This window comes from Sebastes umbrosus, chromosome 22 (genome assembly GCF_015220745.1).
Source record: "Sebastes umbrosus isolate fSebUmb1 chromosome 22, fSebUmb1.pri, whole genome shotgun sequence".
NCBI lineage: Eukaryota > Metazoa > Chordata > Actinopteri > Perciformes > Sebastidae > Sebastes > Sebastes umbrosus.
In genome coordinates, this window is record NC_051290.1 from 16,401,212 (window position 1) to 16,423,698 (window position 22,487).

At 39.5% G+C, this 22,487-nt stretch overlaps 2 protein-coding genes across 7 annotated transcripts; one reads left to right on the plus strand and one right to left on the minus strand.

Annotated features, from left to right (window-relative positions):
* Positions 1-10,009: 10,009 nt before the first annotated feature.
* On the plus strand, positions 10,010-14,921 carry LOC119481662. Of its 6 annotated transcripts, none has more exons than XM_037758786.1 (4): positions 10,010-10,718; positions 10,852-10,930; positions 11,028-11,151; positions 11,252-14,921. In XM_037758786.1, the coding sequence occupies exon 4, from the start codon at positions 12,091-12,093 to the stop codon at positions 14,089-14,091; it is 2,001 nt and encodes a 666-aa protein (XP_037614714.1). In that variant the 5' UTR covers positions 10,010-10,718; positions 10,852-10,930; positions 11,028-11,151; positions 11,252-12,090; the 3' UTR covers positions 14,092-14,921. The 6 variants fall into 6 exon arrangements, with proteins under 6 accessions (XP_037614714.1, XP_037614716.1, XP_037614717.1 ...); XM_037758788.1 differs by having other exon boundaries at positions 10,852-10,926; XM_037758789.1 differs by having other exon boundaries at positions 10,852-10,926; positions 11,252-14,078.
* Positions 14,922-20,494: 5,573 nt separating this feature from the next.
* LOC119481682 lies at positions 20,495-22,004 on the minus strand. Its single transcript, XM_037758819.1, has 4 exons — positions 21,868-22,004; positions 21,661-21,735; positions 21,436-21,559; positions 20,495-21,335 (listed from the first exon to the last, which is right to left on the minus strand). The coding sequence occupies exons 1-4, from the start codon at positions 21,929-21,931 to the stop codon at positions 20,519-20,521; spliced, it is 1,080 nt and encodes a 359-aa protein (XP_037614747.1). The 5' UTR covers positions 21,932-22,004; the 3' UTR covers positions 20,495-20,518.
* Positions 22,005-22,487: the final 483 nt, after the last annotated feature.

Here is a 22,487-nt window from a genome sequence, read left to right on the forward strand (position 1 = left end):
AAACTATCGTAGACAAAGATGCCCACAAGATAGACACATTTTCAATGGCAGTTTATGAAAATGGAATGTTTTGTTCTTGGCTATAATATGGCAAAACTCATCTTTACATCTAGAAACAATACAATAGTGTCCCCCCTTTTGTTTTCTTCTGTGCTGTGCCTCCTCAGTCTCCATTTTTCACTGTCTCTACTGTTGTATCTGTAGAACTCAGCCGAGCGAACCAACCTCGTGACGTAACAGGCTAGAGTACTGCAACATGGTGGAGCTCCTGCCGCGAAAGATAAAACGGAGCTTTTTTTTGTTTTAAATGCTGACATTTGTCATGTTTAGTAAATCAGCTTAATTTGGTTGACTGCTTCATGTCAACTTTAAAAATGCACTTACCCAAAATAAAAAGATTTAAGATCTAAAGTTTAAATTCCCCCTTTCTATCTGCTTTCGATGTTTTTAACTATTTCAGTGTCTTTTAATTTAGTCTGGATCACATCTGTAATATTGCAAACATTTCACCTTATGTGACGGTACACATCAATTAAGTCCTTTATATTGGAATGGAATGAAGGCTAATTACGTGACTTACACATGTGTCACACCTTCGTGAGGAACAATAAACAATGAAAGGATGAAGAATTTCATGTGTCAATCTGTCAGTTTCATGGCTTAGTATCATGGCATACTCCCTTCTCTTGTCATGGGAAACAAGTTGCGGGTACATTCCACTTAAGGCCCTGTTCAGACCAGGTGGACAGCTTTAAGTACGTTTGTTCACACCTGACATTAGAATGCGTCTCCACATGCGTCATGAGTGGCTGCTTGTGATCCAATCTCATTCCCCCGCTCTACATGCAAATAAACACATAGTAAACACACGGTCAATATAGCAGCCGTTGTGACGTGATATTACATGAATGTCCGTATTAATATCCTACATATTTGTGAATTCTGGTACATTGTATTTGCACTGCTGCTTTTGCCAGACGACAGCGGGGCACATAGCTCCAGACAGCCGGGGAGGAGAGAGAACAGGCGGATGGGCGGGCGGACGGATGGACAGACGGACTATCGGGTGTCAGCTCCGTGCAAAGCAACGGAACAAAAACACAGACACATCTCCGACAATATGATAATAATGCACTTTGCATGACTAGTCTGATAGTCTGTAGATATGTAGCCTACAAAAAAAGATATATTACAATAAAATACAGTTGTACCGACAGGATACAGTAGAGCACAGAGGCCGTTTCCATGCCGACAAGTGCTTGTGTCTGCCTGTTTATTCACCTGAGGAGCGCAGTGATCCCGCTGATCCCAGTGGGACATCAGTTGAGTAGGCGGTCCTTAATGTGGCCCAGAACACATTCACGTACACACTGCTAAAAGAATGTAGCCATATGTGGCACAGACCACCTCTAAATGTGGTCTGAAAGATCGGTTCTCAATATGTCCTCAATGCGTCTTGATTGTATTCACACCTGTACTTTTAGAGCTGTCCACTTGTGATCCAATGACTGAGGACAAATGTTAATACCAGGTCTGAAAAGGCCTATGTGAGTGTTGAAAGAAGTTCCACCAATGTGACAGTAAGTTAGGACAAACAAATAAATGTAGATTTTTAGTGACGTGGTAGTGGGGAAGAAACACAAGAAAAGAAAAAAAAATTGTATATTGAAACATACTGAATAAATATTGTATATGATATTTGGATTTATCAGAGTAAATATGTAAATAGATGATACAATACAATTAAAGTACAAAACAATACTGTTTATATTGACACATCAAAAGAAAAGCATCTCAGCTTCATTTCCTCATATTATTCTAAACAAGTGTCAATTTGTGACATCAAAATATTCCAGCATGAATTCACTATTTTTTAATAAATTGTGAATATCTACATGTACTTTTCTTCCAACCTCAATGTCAATAGAAAAAATGATTTTTATAATGACTATTTGCAGTACATTGCTGTAATAAAGACAAGTAAACTTCAGCTGCTTATACTGGGTTTCTGCAGGGTTCACCACATTAAATATAAGACTTTTTAAGACCTTTTAATACCACATAATGTACTTTAATAGCCTACCTGTTTCATGATTATACTGGCCAAGTATGGTATTAATATGGGAAACCAATAGGGAGGATATAGCCTAAAATTATGTATCATCACATTTTTTCAGTACTTCCCAGCAGTATATAAGAATAATTATTAATGACATAATTAATTAAATCAACGCGACCTGGACCTGGATAAGCAGCATAAAATGGATTGATGAATTAACCAACGTAAAATGCTGAATTTACTTACATTTATTGAAGCTTTTGCTTAAATTGACATGTCTGATGGTGCTGACTGAAACTCCTAAAAAAAACGTTTAACCTGCCTCCTGAACACACAATCCACTTTCGCAACAATCCCACATTTAGTTCATAAGTCTGTGATATCTCCTGACAGCATTATATATATATACTTAAATTGTACTTACCCAAAATGACCCAAAATTATGAATTCCTCTTTTATATCTGCTTTCAATGTTTTAAACTATTTCAGTATCTTTTTATCCAGTCCAGTTCACATCTGTGATGTTGCAAACCTGTCACCATATGTGACAGTCTGCATCTATTAAGGCCTTTATATTGCAACAGAATGAAGGCTAATGACATGACTCATAGGTGACTATTTCAGAAATGTTGGTACACCTTGACATGGAACAAAAATCATTCACAGGATACAGAATATCTGCTGTCAGTTTCTTGGCTCAGTATCATGGCATACTCCCTTCTTTAGAAATAAGTTGCTGATTCATTCCACCGATGTGAGTGTTGAAGGAAGTTCAACCAATGTGACAGTATGTTAGGACAAACAAATAAATGTAGATTTCTAGTGACGTGGTAATAGAGCGGAAAGAATTACAAGAAAGAAAAGAATAATAATTGCATATTGAAACATACTGAATAAATATTGTATATGATATTTGTAATTATCAGACTAAATATGTAAATAGATGATACAATACAGCTAAAGAACAAAACAATACTATTTATATTGACACATCAAAAGAAAAGCATCTCAGTTGTATTTTCTCATATTCTTCTGAAGTGTCAATTTGTAATATGTTCCAGTATGAAATCACTATATTAAATAACTTGTGAATATGTAGTTGTTATTCTTTTCCAACGTTAATGTCAATAGAAACGGCAGCTGCTTATACAGGGTTTCTGTAGGGTTCACCATGTTAAATGTAAGACTTTTAAAGACATTTTAATGTGTAATGTACTTTAAAGGAACAGTGTGTAACATGTCAGGGGATCTATGAGCAGAAATGGAATATAATATTCAAAAATATGTTTTCATTAGTTTATACCTGAAACTAAGAATCGTTGTTTGCGTTAGATTAGAATGAGCCCTTCATATCATGGCTCTGCCATGTTTCTACTGTAGCCCAGAACAGACAAACCAAAAACACTAGCTCTAGTGAGAGCCTTTCACATTTTTACTTTACCTGAAGGCCACTGTAGATCTCTGACATGCTTGTGAAACTGCAGTAACGTGAGCCGTAAAGTGCAAAACAGTGGTACTGATAGCCATCTGACTTCCGTTGCTCCTAAAATTGTGTTATTATGGTAAGGACGGCCTCTGAGCGAGGCAAACGCCTTACCATGGTTTTGCTCTCAGTGGCTCACGTTACCGCAGTCTTGAAAGGGAGGAGTGAGCGGAATCCTGCACACTGTACCTTTAATACCTGCTATATGATTAGTCATTATCCGTAACCGCTTATCCCATTCAGGGTCGTGGGGGGGATGGAGCTGATGCCAGCTGACATTGGGCGAAGGCGGTGTACACTCTGGACAGGTCGCCAGACTATCACAGGGCTGACACATTGAGACAGACAAGGCTAATGTGTTTGCTAGTCTGTGGTAATTGTTCAAACATAACATTTTAACATCAACCTTCATTAAACTATCGTAGACAAAGATGGCCACAAGATAGACACATTTTCAATGGCAGTTTATGAAAATGGAATGTTTTGTTCTTGGCTATAATATGGCAAAACTCATCTTTACATCTAGAAACAATACAATAGTGTCCCCCCTTTTGTTTTCTTCTGTGCTGTGCCTCCTCAGTCTCCATTTTTCACTGTCTCTACTGTTGTATCTGTAGAACTCAGCCGAGCCAACCAACCTCGTGACGTAACAGGCTAGAGTACTGCAACATGGTGGAGCTCCTGCCGCGAAAGATAAAACGGAGCTTTTTTTGTTTTAAATGCTGACATTTGTCATGTTTAGTAAATCAGCTTAATTTGGTTGACTGCTTCATGTCAACTTTAAAAATGCACTTACCCAAAATAAAAAGATTTAAGATCTAAAGTTTAAATTCCCCCTTTCTATCTGCTTTCGATGTTTTTAACTATTTCAGTGTCTTTTAATTTAGTCTGGATCACATCTGTAATATTGCAAACATTTCACCTTATGTGACGGTACACATCAATTAAGTCCTTTATATTGGAATGGAATGAAGGCTAATTACGTGACTTACACATGTGTCACACCTTCGTGAGGAACAATAAACAATGAAAGGATGAAGAATTTCATGTGTCAATCTGTCAGTTTCATGGCTTAGTATCATGGCATACTCCCTTCTCTTGTCATGGGAAACAAGTTGCGGGTACATTCCACTTAAGGCCCTGTTCAGACCAGGTGGACAGCTTTAAGTACGTTTGTTCACACCTGACATTAGAATGCGTCTCCACATGCGTCATGAGTGGCTGCTTGTGATCCAATCTCATTCCCCCGCTCTACATGCAAATAAACACATAGTAAACACACGGTCAATATAGCAGCCGTTGTGACGTGATATTACATGAATGTCCGTATTAATATCCTACATATTTGTGAATTCTGGTACATTGTATTTGCACTGCTGCTTTTGCCAGACAACAGCGGGGCACATAGCTCCAGACAGCCGGGGAGGAGAGAGAACAGGCGGATGGGCGGGCGGACGGATGGACAGACGGACTATCGGGTGTCAGCTCCGTGCAAAGCAACGGAACAAAAACACAGACACATCTCCGACAATATGATAATAATGCACTTTGCATGACTAGTCTGATAGTCTGTAGATATGTAGCCTACAAAAAAAGATATATTACAATAAAATACAGTTGTACCGACAGGATACAGTAGAGCACAGAGGCCGTTTCCATGCCGACAAGTGCTTGTGTCTGCCTGTTTATTCACCTGAGGAGCGCAGTGATCCCGCTGATCCCAGTGGGACATCAGTTGAGTAGGCGGTCCTTAATGTGGCCCAGAACACATTCACGTACACACTGCTAAAAGAATGTAGCCATATGTGGCACAGACCACCTCTAAATGTGGTCTGAAAGATCGGTTCTCAATATGTCCTCAATGCGTCTTGATTGTATTCACACCTGTACTTTTAGAGCTGTCCACTTGTGATCCAATGACTGAGGACAAATGTTAATACCAGGTCTGAAAAGGCCTATGTGAGTGTTGAAAGAAGTTCCACCAATGTGACAGTAAGTTAGGACAAACAAATAAATGTAGATTTTTAGTGACGTGGTAGTGGGGAAGAAACACAAGAAAAGAAAAAAAAATTGTATATTGAAACATACTGAATAAATATTGTATATGATATTTGGATTTATCAGAGTAAATATGTAAATAGATGATACAATACAATTAAAGTACAAAACAATACTGTTTATATTGACACATCAAAAGAAAAGCATCTCAGCTTCATTTCCTCATATTATTCTAAACAAGTGTCAATTTGTGATATGTTTCAGTATGAAATCACTATTTTTGATAATTGTGAATATGTATTCTCCTTCCAACCTCAGTGTAAAAAAACAACAGAATTTTTAAATGGACAATTGCAGCATATTGTTTTAATAAAGACAAGTAAACTGCAGCTGCCTGCACAGGATTTCTGGGCTCACCATGTTAAATTAAGGACTATTTTTAGACATATTTAATACTACAAAATGTACTTTAATATATGTTTCAGTATTATACTGGCAGAAGTATGAATGTATGATGGAAAATGAATAGGGAGGATACAGCCTTGAATTATGTTTTATTATATCACACTTTCTCAGTACTACCCAGTAGTATATAACAATAATTCTTAATGATATATTAATTAAATTAACACCCCCATTTCAAGAAATGGATTGATGGATTAACTAATGTAAAATGATAAGTTTATTGAAGCTTTTGCTTAAATTGACGCTTGCCCATTATGAGTGAGCTTCCTAGCTACAGTAGTAGCAACAGTGTTTGCTCCTGGTCTGATGGTGCTGACTGAAACTCCAAAAAAAGGATTAAATGGTTTTGTTAAAGCACAATCCACTGTGGCAACAATCTCACTTTTATAAGTGTGACATCTCCTGACAGCATTATTAATACACCTAAAAATGTGCTTACCCAAAATAAAAAGATATAAGATGAAAAGTTAGAAATTCCCCCTTTATGTCTGCTTTCAGTGTTTTAAACTATATCAGTGTCTTTTAATCGGCCCTTTTCACAGCAACCATTTTGACATGTCATTGCAAGGTGAACACGGGTGTAACTAGAAGACCACCGCCAAGGCAGGTTTCATGTACGTCGCCACCAGAATCAAATGGATTGTTCATTGTGCCACACCCCACCCCTCCAAAAAATTTCATTCAGATCCATCGCAGATTTTTGAAGTTATCCTCCAAACGGACAAACCAACAAACAAACCAACCAACAAACCAACAAACCAACGCTGGTGAAAACACAACCTCCTTCCCAGGTCTTCGGCCTTGACGGAGGTAATTAATTACATCAATTATGGCCCTGTTATTGTGCATGCTCACTGTGTTGTATTGTCGCTGTGTCACCTGTGTTTACCCTGCAATGACATGTCAACATGGCTTCTGTGAAAAGGCCTATTCAGTCCAAACCTTTCACCTTATGTGACAGTTCACATCTATTAAGGTCTTGATGTGAATGTAGGCTAATGACGTGACTCATAGATGATAACTTTTTCAGAAATGTTGGTACACCTTAACATGGAACAAAAACCAGTCACAGGATACAGAATTTCAGCTGTCAATCTGTCAGTTTCTTGGTTCAGTATCATGGCATACTCCCTTCTTTTGTCATGAGAAACAAGTTGCTGCATTCACACTCACATTCACACCTACGAGCAATTTAGAGTCAACAACAACCCGCATGTCTTTGAAATGTGGGAGGAAGCTAGAGAACAAGGAGAAGACCCACGCTAACACGGGGAGAACATGCAAACCACACAGAAGGGAGGCGACAGTGCTAAACACTGCACCATCGTGCAGCCCAGTTTTCTGACCTGCTTTTTATTTTTTTTCTATAGGCACAATTGAATCAGCTAAAGGTTTAAAGGTTATTCATCTTAATATTAGGGGCCTTGTTTCAAAAAATGATCTCCTCAGAGCTTAGGCCACTCTTTACAGACCCAATATTATCACAATATCTGAAAAATGACTAAAATCCCAGATGATGAATTTAAAATTGACAATTCTGTTCAGTATAGAGCTGATAGGGCTACTAGAAGAGGTGGGCTGGCAACATACGTTTCTGTAAATCTTGTTTCTGAGCCTCTAGTCGGATACAATTTGACTACACAAAGTGTATTTTGTCAACTATTAATTCTCGAGAGGCATAATGAAATGATAATCTTGGGTGACTTCAATAGTAGCTGGCTTCATCGTTCCTCCTCACACCCGATTCGACCGTTATCAGGCCATTAAATGGGCATTATCAGTCGCTATAAACACCATAGATGTGGGTCAGTAGGGGCCTACTACGTTGTGAAAGTGAAATTTAAAAGCAACACGTTCTAACATGTTGTAAAACTGCATGAAAGGTTACGTTTTGAACTCAAAATAAGTACGTCATCCCTGAGCTCCACCCCTTATGTAGATTCACTCTGTCTATACTAAAGCGCCTGACTTCTGCTTCTGCTCCTGTCATAATTACTATGGTGGCTAGAGGTCGCTGTCGTGTTCTTTTATACCTTCTTTCATTGATCTATTATGTGAATAGATGATAAAACCTATTAGTGTGTGTAGTAGGCCCCTATTGACCAACATCTACGGGGCTTATAGTGACCTATTCAATAGCCTGACAACAGTCTAATCAGCTGCTCCTTTTTTGGGCCAGGGACCCCTTACAGGGGAGAAAACACAGATTAAGCCAAATGCTTACTACCATTTGAAATCTTAGATGCCATTGGAATTATTTGTATTCTAAAACTTTTCAACCTAAATACTTCAGACATGGTGATAAACAGAAACACATTTCAATTTGAATCATGTTAAGATAAGATCAATTTATCCTTTATTAGTCCCACAGCGGGGAAATTTGCAAGGTTATTGAATGCTAATCCCACTTATATACTTTTAAACAAAGGGGGATTTTATTCAAATTGTATTAGGACTCAACTTGACAGCCTGCATTTGTTAATAATTATTGACTAATCTCTATTGTTTGTACTGATGCTAACAACTTATTTTTAATCAATTATCACAGTACATCGATGTGTTCAGTATTTTATCTCCATAAATAATAAAACTCACGGGTGCATTTTTTTAATCAATGTTTCAAGGTTTTTGATATAGTGGATCACTACCTCCTCCTTAATAAGCTCTATTCTACTGGTTTAACTCAAAATGCTCTCCTCCGGTTTAATGCCTATCTCCATAATGTGGTCTTTCAAAGTTCTCTGTTTATTTAATTGTTGAAAATGGTGTTCCACAAGGCTCCACCTTTGGACCACTTATTTTTTTCCATTTTGATTAACGACTTACCTCAAATATGTTCTGTCATGAAACTCTGATATAATACAAATCCAGAATTCAATTTTAAGTTGGTCCAAAACTGGTTAAATTGAACACATTTTTACAGAATAAGATTAAATCCTGCAGCATAGTGTTTGGTACACAACGCAGTTGTTCATATCCCTTTGATTTGCATATTTGTATAAATGGATTCATTCAAATATCTTGGACTTTGGATCGACAATGAACTTTCCTTTAAGCCCCACATCATTTTTTATGCCTCAGAGTCAGAGGCATTATGTTTTCAGGTTGTCCGTTCGTTTCCATTCTGGAGGGAATTTCTTCAAAGTTGGTACAAACATCCACCTGGACTCAAGGATAAACTGATTAGATTTTGGTGGTCAAAGGTCAAAGTCACTGTGACCTCACAAAACACATTTTTGGCCATAACTCAAGAATTCATATGTTAATTATGAGAATTTCCTTCTATCTGCTTTCGATGTTTTAAACTATTTTAGTGTGTTTTAATTGGCCTTTTTCACAGCTCCTGTCATGCAAATTCATTTGAATATCCTTTATACACTGGCAGTGGAGCAAGCGAAACTTTAAGATCAGGTTTGTCTGGTTCTACTTTAAAGTTTATTATTAGGATACATAGCTTTTATTTTCAGTGACAGTGATTTGTTGTTTTTGCATTGCACTTCCTCGTGATCATCTGTCAATCAAAAGTGTTGTTGATCCTATGACGTTCGTATTGATTCATGGCAGATTGGTTTTGTGTTGTATTTTCAAACCTGCACAAAGAAAATTCTGCTGACCAAAGAAACACCCAACTTGAGATGATGAGCTCAGCTAAAAACCTGTATATAATGTTAGTAGTAATAGAATGGTACGTTTGCGCGTGCATGTGAAATGCGCGTGCATGTGCGTGCATGTGCGTGCGTGTGTGTGTGCGTGCGTGTAATTTGGCTGTGTGTGTGTGTGTGTGTGTGTGTGTGTGTGTGTGTGTGGGGAAGCACGTGCACACTGGTGACCCTGGTGATCTTGTTGGTAACCCTAGGGCTGTTGTTAATTATTGGTAACTGACCAAGGGTGTCTGATGTAGGTGTTATCAGTTGCTCCAAAACAAAAGAAGACCCCATCCTGTGGATCCAGATTCAGTTAAAAAATACAGTTGTATCCCAATATGTGTCTTTATGACAGTACCATTTAAAAGTTCAAACAAACCCCTGGCTCCTGTGACCAAATGTTTTTTGCCTGTTTGCTTTTGCCTCAGAAGACCCATACTGATGATCCTGATTCAGATAAAAAAAGTCAGTTGGATCCCTAAGGTGTTATCAGTTGCTCCATAACAAAAGAAGACCCCCTCCTGTGGAGCCTGATTCAGTTAAAAAAAAAAAAAGTCAGTTGTATCTAAGAGGTGCCTTTTATTACAGTACCCATAACAGATCAAACAAACCCTAGGCTGCTGTGGTCAAAAATGTTTATGTCTTTTGATGATGTGGTGGTTGCTACTGTTTGCAGGCTATATCAACATGGAGCCTGTAACCATATGTTTGGGATGTCATTAACTTCACCTTCATAGTAGGTGTGTTTTACCTACTCTTACTGTATATATAGTCACCATTCAGCTGAGGTAGGGTTTACCAAACTTCATCACCTTTTTGAAGAGGACGCTTTCTCCTAACGCATTTCTTGCATTTTCACATCTCGGGGTAATTTCTACCAATGGTGTCTTTTCCCTGTAAGTATACCCATTTTTTTATCTACCACAGTTATTTTTTCTTCCAATAATACCTGTTTGTTTTTTATAGTAAAAATGTTGTTCTTAACAGTTTTATTTGTTAGGTTACATGGCCAGTGGTAGCAACCGCCACGACAGAGGTATTGAAAACTTTCAACCTGGTGATAATGAAGGTATTTAATTCATTATACTTGTTTTGTATTTTCTTCATTATATAGAGCTATTTTTTTTTATTTTGTTTTAGACTAAGTGTATGTTGTTTTTATTTATTTTTGTTCTGTTTTTTTTTTTTTTTTTTAAATATAGTGCCTTCAACCAGCTACTGGGGAACACCTTTTCAGCGGAGGGGGATCTTACAACCCCTAAACCAACTTTCAAAAGGTATGTACATGATAAAATGTAGATGTTAAAATAATACTTTGATGATTAATACATATGATTATTATACCTAAATACTAAAGTGTTTGTGTGTGTGTGTCTAGAAGAAGATTCGGACTTTGAGGAACCAAAGAGCAGGCTTAAAAGACCAAATAGACTTCAATCGGGCCCTGTAAAAAAGAGGCAAAAGGAAGAGAAGGGGCGCCATAGGGTTCAAGTGCATACAAGGTATGTATAAGATTACGGTATTCTATCTGTATCTACGATTATTTATTTTTTTATGTATGTACTAAGTTTTTTTTTTTTTTCTCCTAATGTCATGCATCAGACCGGTAATTAATGAGGGCAACATTGACTCAACATTGGATGCAGTTGTGTTGGCTTCGGTTACCGAGACGATTCGACGTGAAGAGGCAGAGGACGTGTGTGCTGTCGTGGATCAATTGAAGTCGTTATTAGCAGCGCAGAGACAGCCGACCGCAAAGCTTGTGACAGATATTTCTCAAGAAGAAGAGGACATTCAGCAGGGTGAGCGGGAACCATACAGTGAATGGGGGGAGAATTTGAGTGTACCATGTGGTTATCCTAAGCTGGATTGTTTTGATTCACTTGTTGATTTTGAGGAGAAAACCTCTGACACACTCCCTGCAACACAAACGTGTGTGGGGGAGGATAATGAACAGCCTGGTTCTTCAGAACAATTAGAATTACTCGTCTGGAGCGACCTCGAGGATATGTTGCTATCCTCACAACGACAGGCAATTCATCCTGATCAATTACGTACACAAAGTGTGGTTGACTGTTGTGTCACTGAGGATTTGTCATTAGGGGGTGGGGTTGATATTGGCAACCGATTTGATAAATTCGAATGCATGGTGAACAGTAAATTAGCAGAAATACAGAGGGATAACAAAGAACAATATGAGTCTTTGAATAGTAAAATAGCCGAATTAGAAAAACAAAACAACAACTTATTAAATACTGTTCTGGCTGAGTGTAAATCAGATCTATTATATAGAGGTATTCTGACTTCTGACATCTGTGCCCTGCATGCAGCCAGTGGAGAACTGGTTAGAATCCAGAATAATATGGTTACGGGTCTATCACATATATCAAACATCCTAAAAAGCAGGTCTTCATCATAGTGCTCAAATATTAGCTGATAACATGTCACCTCCTAGAAAAATTTTCAAATATAGTGATGACGCTGGTCGTAACGCTGCTAATGATGATGATGTTAATGAAGTTGATAGTGATGAAATCTCTCATGTCCCTCATACTGTCGAAGAATATATTACCCATAGTGACCAAAATGCAATGGGCCATGGGCTACCACAATTACCCTGTGTAAAATACAATACTGAAACTATCAGAAAGTGGGGTGTATTCACCAATGCTAGGCTTGATTCTATTTTAGCTGATTTGTCTACTATTATTCCCTCTGTAAATATTCCGCTTTCTGATGCTGCTGCTGCTGCTGCTGTTGCTGTTGCTTCTACTTCTGCTTCTGCTGCAGAGACATTTGACATTGTGTCTGTCTGCCATGATTATAATAATGCTTTGATCACAGTTAATGATAGTGTTGATAATCATGATGACGATGGTCGTAACGCAACCAATGATGATAATGTCAATGAAGTAGACAGTGATGATGAAATCTCTCATATCACGCACACTGTCGAACAATATAATGCCGTTAGTGACCAATATGCAATGATACATGGTTTACCACAATTATCCGGTGTAAAATACAATACCAAAACTATCAGAAAGTGGGGTGAATTTACCAATGCGAGGCTTGATTCTATTTTAAGTGATTTGTCTACTGTTGTTCCTACTGTAAATGCTCTGGTTTCTGGTGCTGATACTGCTGTTGCTGCGGCTACAGAGACATTTGACACTGTGTCTGCCTGCAATGACGATAATAATGCTTTGATCAGTGCTAATGTTGATAATCATGATGTGAGCAGTGCTACTGCTTTGAATAACGAACACCATGGCTTTGTGGGCTGTAATGGCGAAGCTTCTCAACGTGTAGACAGTCTTAGCAGATGCGTACAGGATGGGGCGGGTAGAGTTGTAGAAAACACCCGTGCCCCTGTTAGAGATATACAAATTAGAAACATACCCGAATTTAATGCCTCTGAATTGCGTCAGCGTGTTGATTTTAGGGATATTAATCTTGATAATCCCGAGCAGGTACCTAATCGAGTTAGAGAGAGACTGTCTGGTGTGATTGAGAGAGCCTTAGAGGATTCCCCACCCCCCAGTGTTTTAAATGTCATCTTGAGGGGCCCATCACTGGCTAGCGATGTACAAGCCGTCTTAAACGCAGATAATGAATACAATGTGGATTTGTTCATGGAGGAAATATCACAGGTCTTACAAAGCAATGATGATTCTATGACGGATGATGAACTGGAGTTTATTGTTACAGTTGCTAGGGATAGTCGTGGTGGATCACATCGTCTGAGATTGGGTCAAGTTTCCTATGAGGAAATTTTGGCCAAAAAAGGTCGACATCTGTACAATCCTGACAACATGGGGGACAACAATCTATGTTTTTCTATCTGTCTTGCACATTTTGTTAACAATGCTATGGCTGGAGATGAAAAATTGGAATATGCAAAACAGCTGTACACTGCAGTCGGTTTTGATCACATGCACAAAGTGTCGTTCTCCGATGTCACCAAATTTGAGAAACACCTAGACATGAAAATAATAGTCTTCCATCATGGCTCTGCGCGTAAACGCTTGCAGTGTTTCCAAACATGCGACGCACCACACAAGCGTACAGTCTGGTTATACTTACACAATGACCACTACTATCTGATTGAAAACCAGACAGGGTTTTTCGGGGCTTCATATGTGTGTGAGTATTGCTATGATACGTATGAAAGGCCTCTGTACCACAACTGTAAGCATAGCTGCAATGTTTGTTTTACACAGGAGTGTCATACGTACCAAGGTCGCACGTTAAAGTGCCCTGACTGTAAACGCATATGTAAATCACAATTCTGTTTCAAGCAACACAAAGTACCTGAAGTAAAACACAAAGTTATACCATGTACAGCATTAAAATACTGTGAGGCATGTGGAAAAACATACAAGCTTGGTAAAAAAAAAAATGCACAAATGTGCACCCCTTGTCTGTTCACACTGTGGTGAACAAAGATTGGAAAGCAGTGTGCCACACGAGTGCTTTATCCAACCAATCGAGAAGGGTGATCCACAGAGAAAGTACATCTTGTTTGATTTTGAGACACGTTTTCACGATGGCAAACACGAGGCAAATTTTGTGTGTTCAATGGATATTGATGGAAACAAGTTTTGTTTCAACACATTAAAATGCGTGGATGCATTTGTGAAACGGTACAGACAGCCCAAATACAAGGGGTATACGTTCATTGCGTATAACGCATCAGGCTTTGACAACTACATTCTGCTTGAGTACTTTGTCAAACAAAGGATTACGCCTATGGTGACGATGAGAGGTAGCAGGGTCATTCTGATGTACGACCATACATACCAACAGAGGTGGATTGATTCGTTCAGTTTCTTACCCATGAGACTGGCCAAAACACCTGCTGCTTTGGGGTTTGAGGATTTGGAGAAAGGCTATTTTCCCCACAAATTTAACACTAGAGAAAATGAGCACTACAAAGGCTCATACCCCGACCCATCTCAATATGGGTACGAAACCATGTGTGAAAATGAGAAAACCTCGTTCATGCAATGGTATGACACAGTCCGAAATGAAACTTTTGATTTTCAAGCTGAGATTCGTCGCTACTGTGTTAATGATGTGGAGGTGTTGCGCCGGGCATGCACCATTTATCGTGAAACATTTCTCGAATGTACACAGCTTGACCCGTTTTCGTTTACCACTCTACCCTCCAGTTGTATGGGTGTATTCAAAACACTGTTCCTCCCCAGAGACACTGTAGCCCTCACATATGAAGGTGCATACACCAAACAGAATAAGACATATTTAGATGTGTCTATGCAGTAGCTTGAATATGTTGGCCCATACAGAAAACATTGAGATGCAACATGCACTCAATCGTGGTGAACAGCAATTTGGCCCATACTTTGTGGATGGGTACAATCCTGCTACAAACACCTGCTATGAGTTTGCAGGATGTTTTTTTCACGGCTGTGTCAAATGCCATGTACCGGGAGATTTAAATCCGGTCACTCAAGTCTCCTATGGTGAGCTATACCGGGCTTTCAATGAAAAAATAAACAAGTTGGAAACACTACATGGCCTTCGCTCTGTAGTGATGTGGGAGTGTGAATGGGGGTTGTTGGCAAAATCAAACTCTGTAGTACAAACATTTCTGACCACATACAAAAAACCGGAACGACTCGATCCCAGGCAGGCTCTCTTTGGTGGGCGTACAAATGCCATGAAACTGTACCACATTGTGGAAAATGATGAAAAGATCAGGTACTACGATTTCACAAGTCTGTATCCCACAGTTCAGGCAAAGAAACTGTACCCGGTTGGACATCCCCAGGTTATCCATAGGGACTTTGATTCCATCGATAATTATTTTGGGTTTGTAAAGTGTACGGTGCTCCCGCCAAGAGGTTTGTTCCACCCAGTCTTGCCCTATAGGTGTCAAAACAAGCTCATGTTCCCGCTGTGCAGCAAGTGTGCTGAAAGTTTGAACCAAACATCTGATTGTGCGCATAGTGACAGTGACAGACAGCTGTCAGGTGTGTGGGTCTCGTTTGAGCTTCAGAAAGTGGTAGAAAAGGGTTACCAGATTGTCAGCATTGATGAAGTGTGGCATTTTCCCAACAATACAGACACATTGTTTAAGGGGTATGTGAAAACGTTTCTGAAATGTAAACAATATTATCAACACTATGTGAAATAGCTTTTGAAGCGTTTTCAATAACATTCTTGACAAAAAATGTCTTTCCACAATTTGAAGGACCGCTCACCACAAGGCTAAACGGATGCTGTAGTCTGCCATCAAAACCCTGGTCCAATCTAGTATCCATAAGGCAGAGTGGTGTAATCCTGAAACACTCTACGCTTATTGTACACCACCTGAACCTTCTTAAAAACTGTCTCGTTTTTCAGATGAAAGTTCTTTTTATCGCGTTTGATGGTTTCAGATACAGTCATCACACTTGTCCCCGTGTTCTGATTGGCCACAAATGCGTGTACTAGACCGGATAATGACGTGTGTGTAACCACATTGGCATTGTTTGCGTTTAATGTTATGCCTTTGCATTTTACCGTCGTCTTGCCGTGTCTCGTGCGATATGAGTAGCACTTTGGACCCCCCGACACAAAATCTGTGATGAAGTCTTCCTCGGGGGTTCCACACACATTACCATCGTTTATCTCATCTGTCAAGTCCCCCAGATAGGGACCTAGGGGAGGGACCCAGTCACCTGGCTGCGATGTAAAAACAACACTATCAGTGTCACAATACAACACGCGCTGCTGCAGTTTGTCAAGGAGGTCATACAACATAAGCCTAGCGTGAGCAGTCGTCATAGCACCAACAAAGACATTGACGTCTTTTATTCGGGAACCCCTACTGTCCGCATGGCGCCACTGTACCATAGCCACGTCATCTGATATGAAGCAGAATTGCTTCACATCGTAATGGTCACTGAACATCAGTTGTGTAAACCTGGATGGGTCAGTGATCAATTCGCATGATGGCATGTTGTTCCTCATGCTAAATCTGCCCCACAAAGAGTTTAGGAGTAACTTATTACAACTCCTGACAGCTTTGTTGACACGGATTTTGTTAGCATCCAGTTTAATGCCCTCTTTTTCAAAATAGTCATCAATGTACTTCTTTTGTTCATCAGGTGTTTTGACATGCCCTGGGTAGCCAGAAGCCTCTTGTTTACATTTCAGAAACGTTTTCACATACCCCTTAAACAATGTGTCTGTATTGTTGGGAAAATGCCACACTTCATCAATGCTGACAATCTGGTAACCCTTTTCTACCGCTTTCTGAAGCTCAAACGAGACCCACACACCTGACAGCTGTCTGTCACTGTCACTATGCGCACAATCAGATGTTTGGTTCAAACTTTCAGCACACTTGCTGCACAGCGGGAACATGAGCTTGTTTTGACACCTATAGGGCAAGACTGGGTGGAACAAACCTCTTGGCGGGAGCACCGTACACTTTACAAACCCAAAATAATTATCGATGGAATCAAAGTCCCTATGGATAACCTGGGGATGTCCAACCGGGTACAGTTTCTTTGCCTGAACTGTGGGATACAGACTTGTGAAATCGTAGTACCTGATCTTTTCATCATTTTCCACAATGTGGTACAGTTTCATGGCATTTGTACGCCCACCAAAGAGAGCCTGCCTGGGATCGAGTCGTTCCGGTTTTTTGTATGTGGTCAGAAATGTTTGTACTACAGAGTTTGATTTTGCCAACAACCCCCATTCACACTCCCACATCACTACAGAGCGAAGGCCATGTAGTGTTTCCAACTTGTTTATTTTTTCATTGAAAGCCCGGTATAGCTCACCATAGGAGACTTGAGTGACCGGATTTAAATCTCCCGGTACATGGCATTTGACACAGCCGTGAAAAAAACATCCTGCAAACTCATAGCAGGTGTTTGTAGCAGGATTGTACCCATCCACAAAGTATGGGCCAAATTGCTGTTCACCACGATTGAGTGCATGTTGCATCTCAATGTTTTCTGTATGGGCCACATATTCAAGCTACTGCATAGACACATCTAAATATGTCTTATTCTGTTTGGTGTATGCACCTTCATATGTGAGGGCTACAGTGTCTCTGGGGAGGAACAGTGTTTTGAATACACCCATACAACTGGAGGGTAGAGTGGTAAACGAAAACGGGTCAAGCTGTGTACATTCGAGAAATGTTTCACGATAAATGGTGCATGCCCGGCGCAACACCTCCACATCATTAACACAGTAGCGACGAATCTCAGCTTGAAAATCAAAAGTTTCATTTCGGACTGTGTCATACCATTGCATGAACGAGGTTTTCTCATTTTCACACATGGTTTCGTACCCATATTGAGATGGGTCGGGGTATGAGCCTTTGTAGTGCTCATTTTCTCTAGTGTTAAATTTGTGGGGAAAATAGCCTTTCTCCAAATCCTCAAACCCCAAAGCAGCAGGTGTTTTGGCCAGTCTCATGGGTAAGAAACTGAACGAATCAATCCACCTCTGTTGGTATGTATGGTCGTACATCAGAATGACCCTGCTACCTCTCATCGTCACCATAGGCGTAATCCTTTGTTTGACAAAGTACTCAAGCAGAATGTAGTTGTCAAAGCCTGATGCGTTATACGCAATGAACGTATACCCCTTGTATTTGGGCTGTCTGTACCGTTTCACAAATGCATCCACGCATTTTAATGTGTTGAAACAAAACTTGTTTCCATCAATATCCATTGAACACACAAAATTTGCCTCGTGTTTGCCATCGTGAAAACGTGTCTCAAAATCAAACAAGATGTACTTTCTCTGTGGATCACCCTTCTCGATTGGTTGGATAAAGCACTCGTGTGGCACACTGCTTTCCAATCTTTGTTCACCACAGTGTGAACAGACAAGGGGTGCACATTTGTGCATTTTTTTTTTTACCAAGCTTGTATGTTTTTCCACATGCCTCACAGTATTTTAATGCTGTACATGGTATAACTTTGTGTTTTACTTCAGGTACTTTGTGTTGCTTGAAACAGAATTGTGATTTACATATGCGTTTACAGTCAGGGCACTTTAACGTGCGACCTTGGTACGTATGACACTCCTGTGTAAAACAAACATTGCAGCTATGCTTACAGTTGTGGTACAGAGGCCTTTCATACGTATCATAGCAATACTCACACACATATGAAGCCCCGAAAAACCCTGTCTGGTTTTCAATCAGATAGTAGTGGTCATTGTGTAAGTATAACCAGACTGTACGCTTGTGTGGTGCGTCGCATGTTTGGAAACACTGCAAGCGTTTACGCGCAGAGCCATGATGGAAGACTATTATTTTCATGTCTAGGTGTTTCTCAAATTTGGTGACATCGGAGAACGACACTTTGTGCATGTGATCAAAACCGACTGCAGTGTACAGCTGTTTTGCATATTCCAATTTTTCATCTCCAGCCATAGCATTGTTAACAAAATGTGCAAGACAGATAGAAAAACATAGATTGTTGTCCCCCATGTTGTCAGGATTGTACAGATGTCGACCTTTTTTGGCCAAAATTTCCTCATAGGAAACTTGACCCAATCTCAGACGATGTGAACCACCACGACTATCCCTAGCAACTGTAACAATAAACTCCAATTCATCATCCGTCATAGAATCATCATTGTTTTGTAAGACCTGTGATATTTCCTCCATGAACAAATCCACATTGTATTCATTATCTGCGTTTAAGACGGCTTGTACATCGCTAGCCAGTGATGGGCCCCTCAAAATGACATTTAAAACACTGGGGGGTGGGGAATCCTCTAAGGCTCTCTCAATCACACCAGACAGTCTCTCTCTAACTAATCTAATTAGGTACCTGCTCGGGATTATCAAGATTAATATCCCTAAAATCAACACGCTGACGCAATTCAGAGGCATTAAATTCGGATATGTTTCTAATTTGTATATCTCTAACAGGGGCACGGGTGTTTTCTACAACTCTACCCGCCCCATCCTGTACGCATCTGCTAAGACTGTCTACACGTTGAGAAGCTTCGCCATTACAGCCCACAAAGCCATGGTGTTCGTTATTCAAAGCAGTAGCACTGCTCACATCATGATTATCAACATTAGCACTGATCAAAGCATTATTATCGTCATTGCAGGCAGACACAGTGTCAAATGTCTCTGTAGCCGCAGCAACAGCAGTATCAGCACCAGAAACCAGAGCATTTACAGTAGGAACAACAGTAGACAAATCACTTAAAATAGAATCAAGCCTCGCATTGGTAAATTCACCCCACTTTCTGATAGTTTTGGTATTGTATTTTACACCGGATAATTGTGGTAAACCATGTATCATTGCATATTGGTCACTAACGGCATTATATTGTTCGACAGTGTGCGTGATATGAGAGATTTCATCATCACTGTCTACTTCATTGACATTATCATCATTGGTTGCGTTACGACCATCGTCATCATGATTATCAACACTATCATTAACTGTGATCAAAGCATTATTATAATCATGGCAGACAGACACAATGTCAAATGTCTCTGCAGCAGAAGCAGAAGTAGAAGCAACAGCAACAGCAGCAGCAGCAGCAGCATCAGAAAGCGGAATATTTACAGAGGGAATAATAGTAGACAAATCAGCTAAAATAGAATCAAGCCTAGCATTGGTGAATACACCCCACTTTCTGATAGTTTCAGTATTGTATTTTACACAGGGTAATTGTGGTAGCCCATGGCCCATTGCATTTTGGTCACTATGGGTAATATATTCTTCGACAGTATGAGGGACATGAGAGATTTCATCACTATCAACTTCATTAACATCATCATCATTAGCAGCGTTACGACCAGCGTCATCACTATATTTGAAAATTTTTCTAGGAGGTGACATGTTATCAGCTAATATTTGAGCACTATGATGAAGACCTGCTTTTTAGGATGTTTGATATATGTGATAGACCCGTAACCATATTATTCTGGATTCTAACCAGTTCTCCACTGGCTGCATGCAGGGCACAGATGTCAGAAGTCAGAATACCTCTATATAATAGATCTGATTTACACTCAGCCAGAACAGTATTTAATAAGTTGTTGTTTTGTTTTTCTAATTCGGCTATTTTACTATTCAAAGACTCATATTGTTCTTTGTTATCCCTCTGTATTTCTGCTAATTTACTGTTCACCATGCATTCGAATTTATCAAATCGGTTGCCAATATCAACCCCACCCCCTAATGACAAATCCTCAGTGACACAACAGTCAACCACACTTTGTGTACGTAATTGATCAGGATGAATTGCCTGTCGTTGTGAGGATAGCAACATATCCTCGAGGTCGCTCCAGACGAGTAATTCTAATTGTTCTGAAGAACCAGGCTGTTCATTATCCTCCCCCACACACGTTTGTGTTGCAGGGAGTGTGTCAGAGGTTTTCTCCTCAAAATCAACAAGTGAATCAAAACAATCCAGCTTAGGATAACCACATGGTACACTCAAATTCTCCCCCCATTCACTGTATGGTTCCCGCTCACCCTGCTGAATGTCCTCTTCTTCTTGAGAAATATCTGTCACAAGCTTTGCGGTCGGCTGTCTCTGCGCTGCTAATAACGACTTCAATTGATCCACGACAGCACACACGTCCTCTGCCTCTTCACGTCGAATCGTCTCGGTAACCGAAGCCAACACAACTGCATCCAATGTTGAGTCAATGTTGCCCTCATTAATTACCGGTCTGATGCATGACATTAGGAGAAAAAAAAAAAAAACTTAGTACATACATAAAAAAATAAATAATCGTAGATACAGATAGAATACCGTAATCTTATACATACCTTGTATGCACTTGAACCCTATGGCGCCCCTTCTCTTCCTTTTGCCTCTTTTTTACAGGGCCCGATTGAAGTCTATTTGGTCTTTTAAGCCTGCTCTTTGGTTCCTCAAAGTCCGAATCTTCTTCTAGACACACACACACAAACACTTTAGTATTTAGGTATAATAATCATATGTATTAATCATCAAAGTATTATTTTAACATCTACATTTTATCATGTACATACCTTTTGAAAGTTGGTTTAGGGGTTGTAAGATCCCCCTCCGCTGAAAAGGTGTTCCCCAGTAGCTGGTTGAAGGCACTAGATGTAAAAAAAAAAAAAACAACAGAACAAAAATAAATAAAAACAACATACACTTAGTCTAAAACAAAATAAAAAAAAATAGTTCTATATAATGAAGAAAATACAAAACAAGTATAATGAATTAAATACCTTCATTATCACCAGGTTGAAAGTTTTCAATACCTCTGTCGTGGCGGTTGCTACCACTGGCCATGTAACCTAACAAATAAAACTGTTAAGAACAACATTTTTACTATAAAAAACAAACAGGTATTATTGGAAGAAAAAATAACTGTGGTAGATAAAAAAATGGGTATACTTACAGGGAAAAGACGCCATTGGTAGAAATTACCCCGAGATGTGAAAATGCAAGAAATGCGTTAGGAGAAAGCGTCCTCTTCAAAAAGGTGATGAAGTTTGGTAAACCCTACCTCAGCTGAATGGTGACTATATATACAGTAAGAGTAGGTAAAACACACCTACTATGAAGGTGGAGTTAATGACATCCCAAACATATGGTTACAGGCTCCATGTTGATATAGCCTGCAAACAGTAGCAACCACCACATCATCAAAAGACATAAACATTTTTGACCACAGCAGCCTAGGGTTTGTTTGATCTGTTATGGGTACTGTAATAAAAGGCACCTCTTAGATACAACTGACTTTTTTTTTTTTAACTGAATCAGGCTCCACAGGAGGGGGTCTTCTTTTGTTATGGAGCAACTGATAACACCTTAGGGATCCAACTGACTTTTTTTATCTGAATCA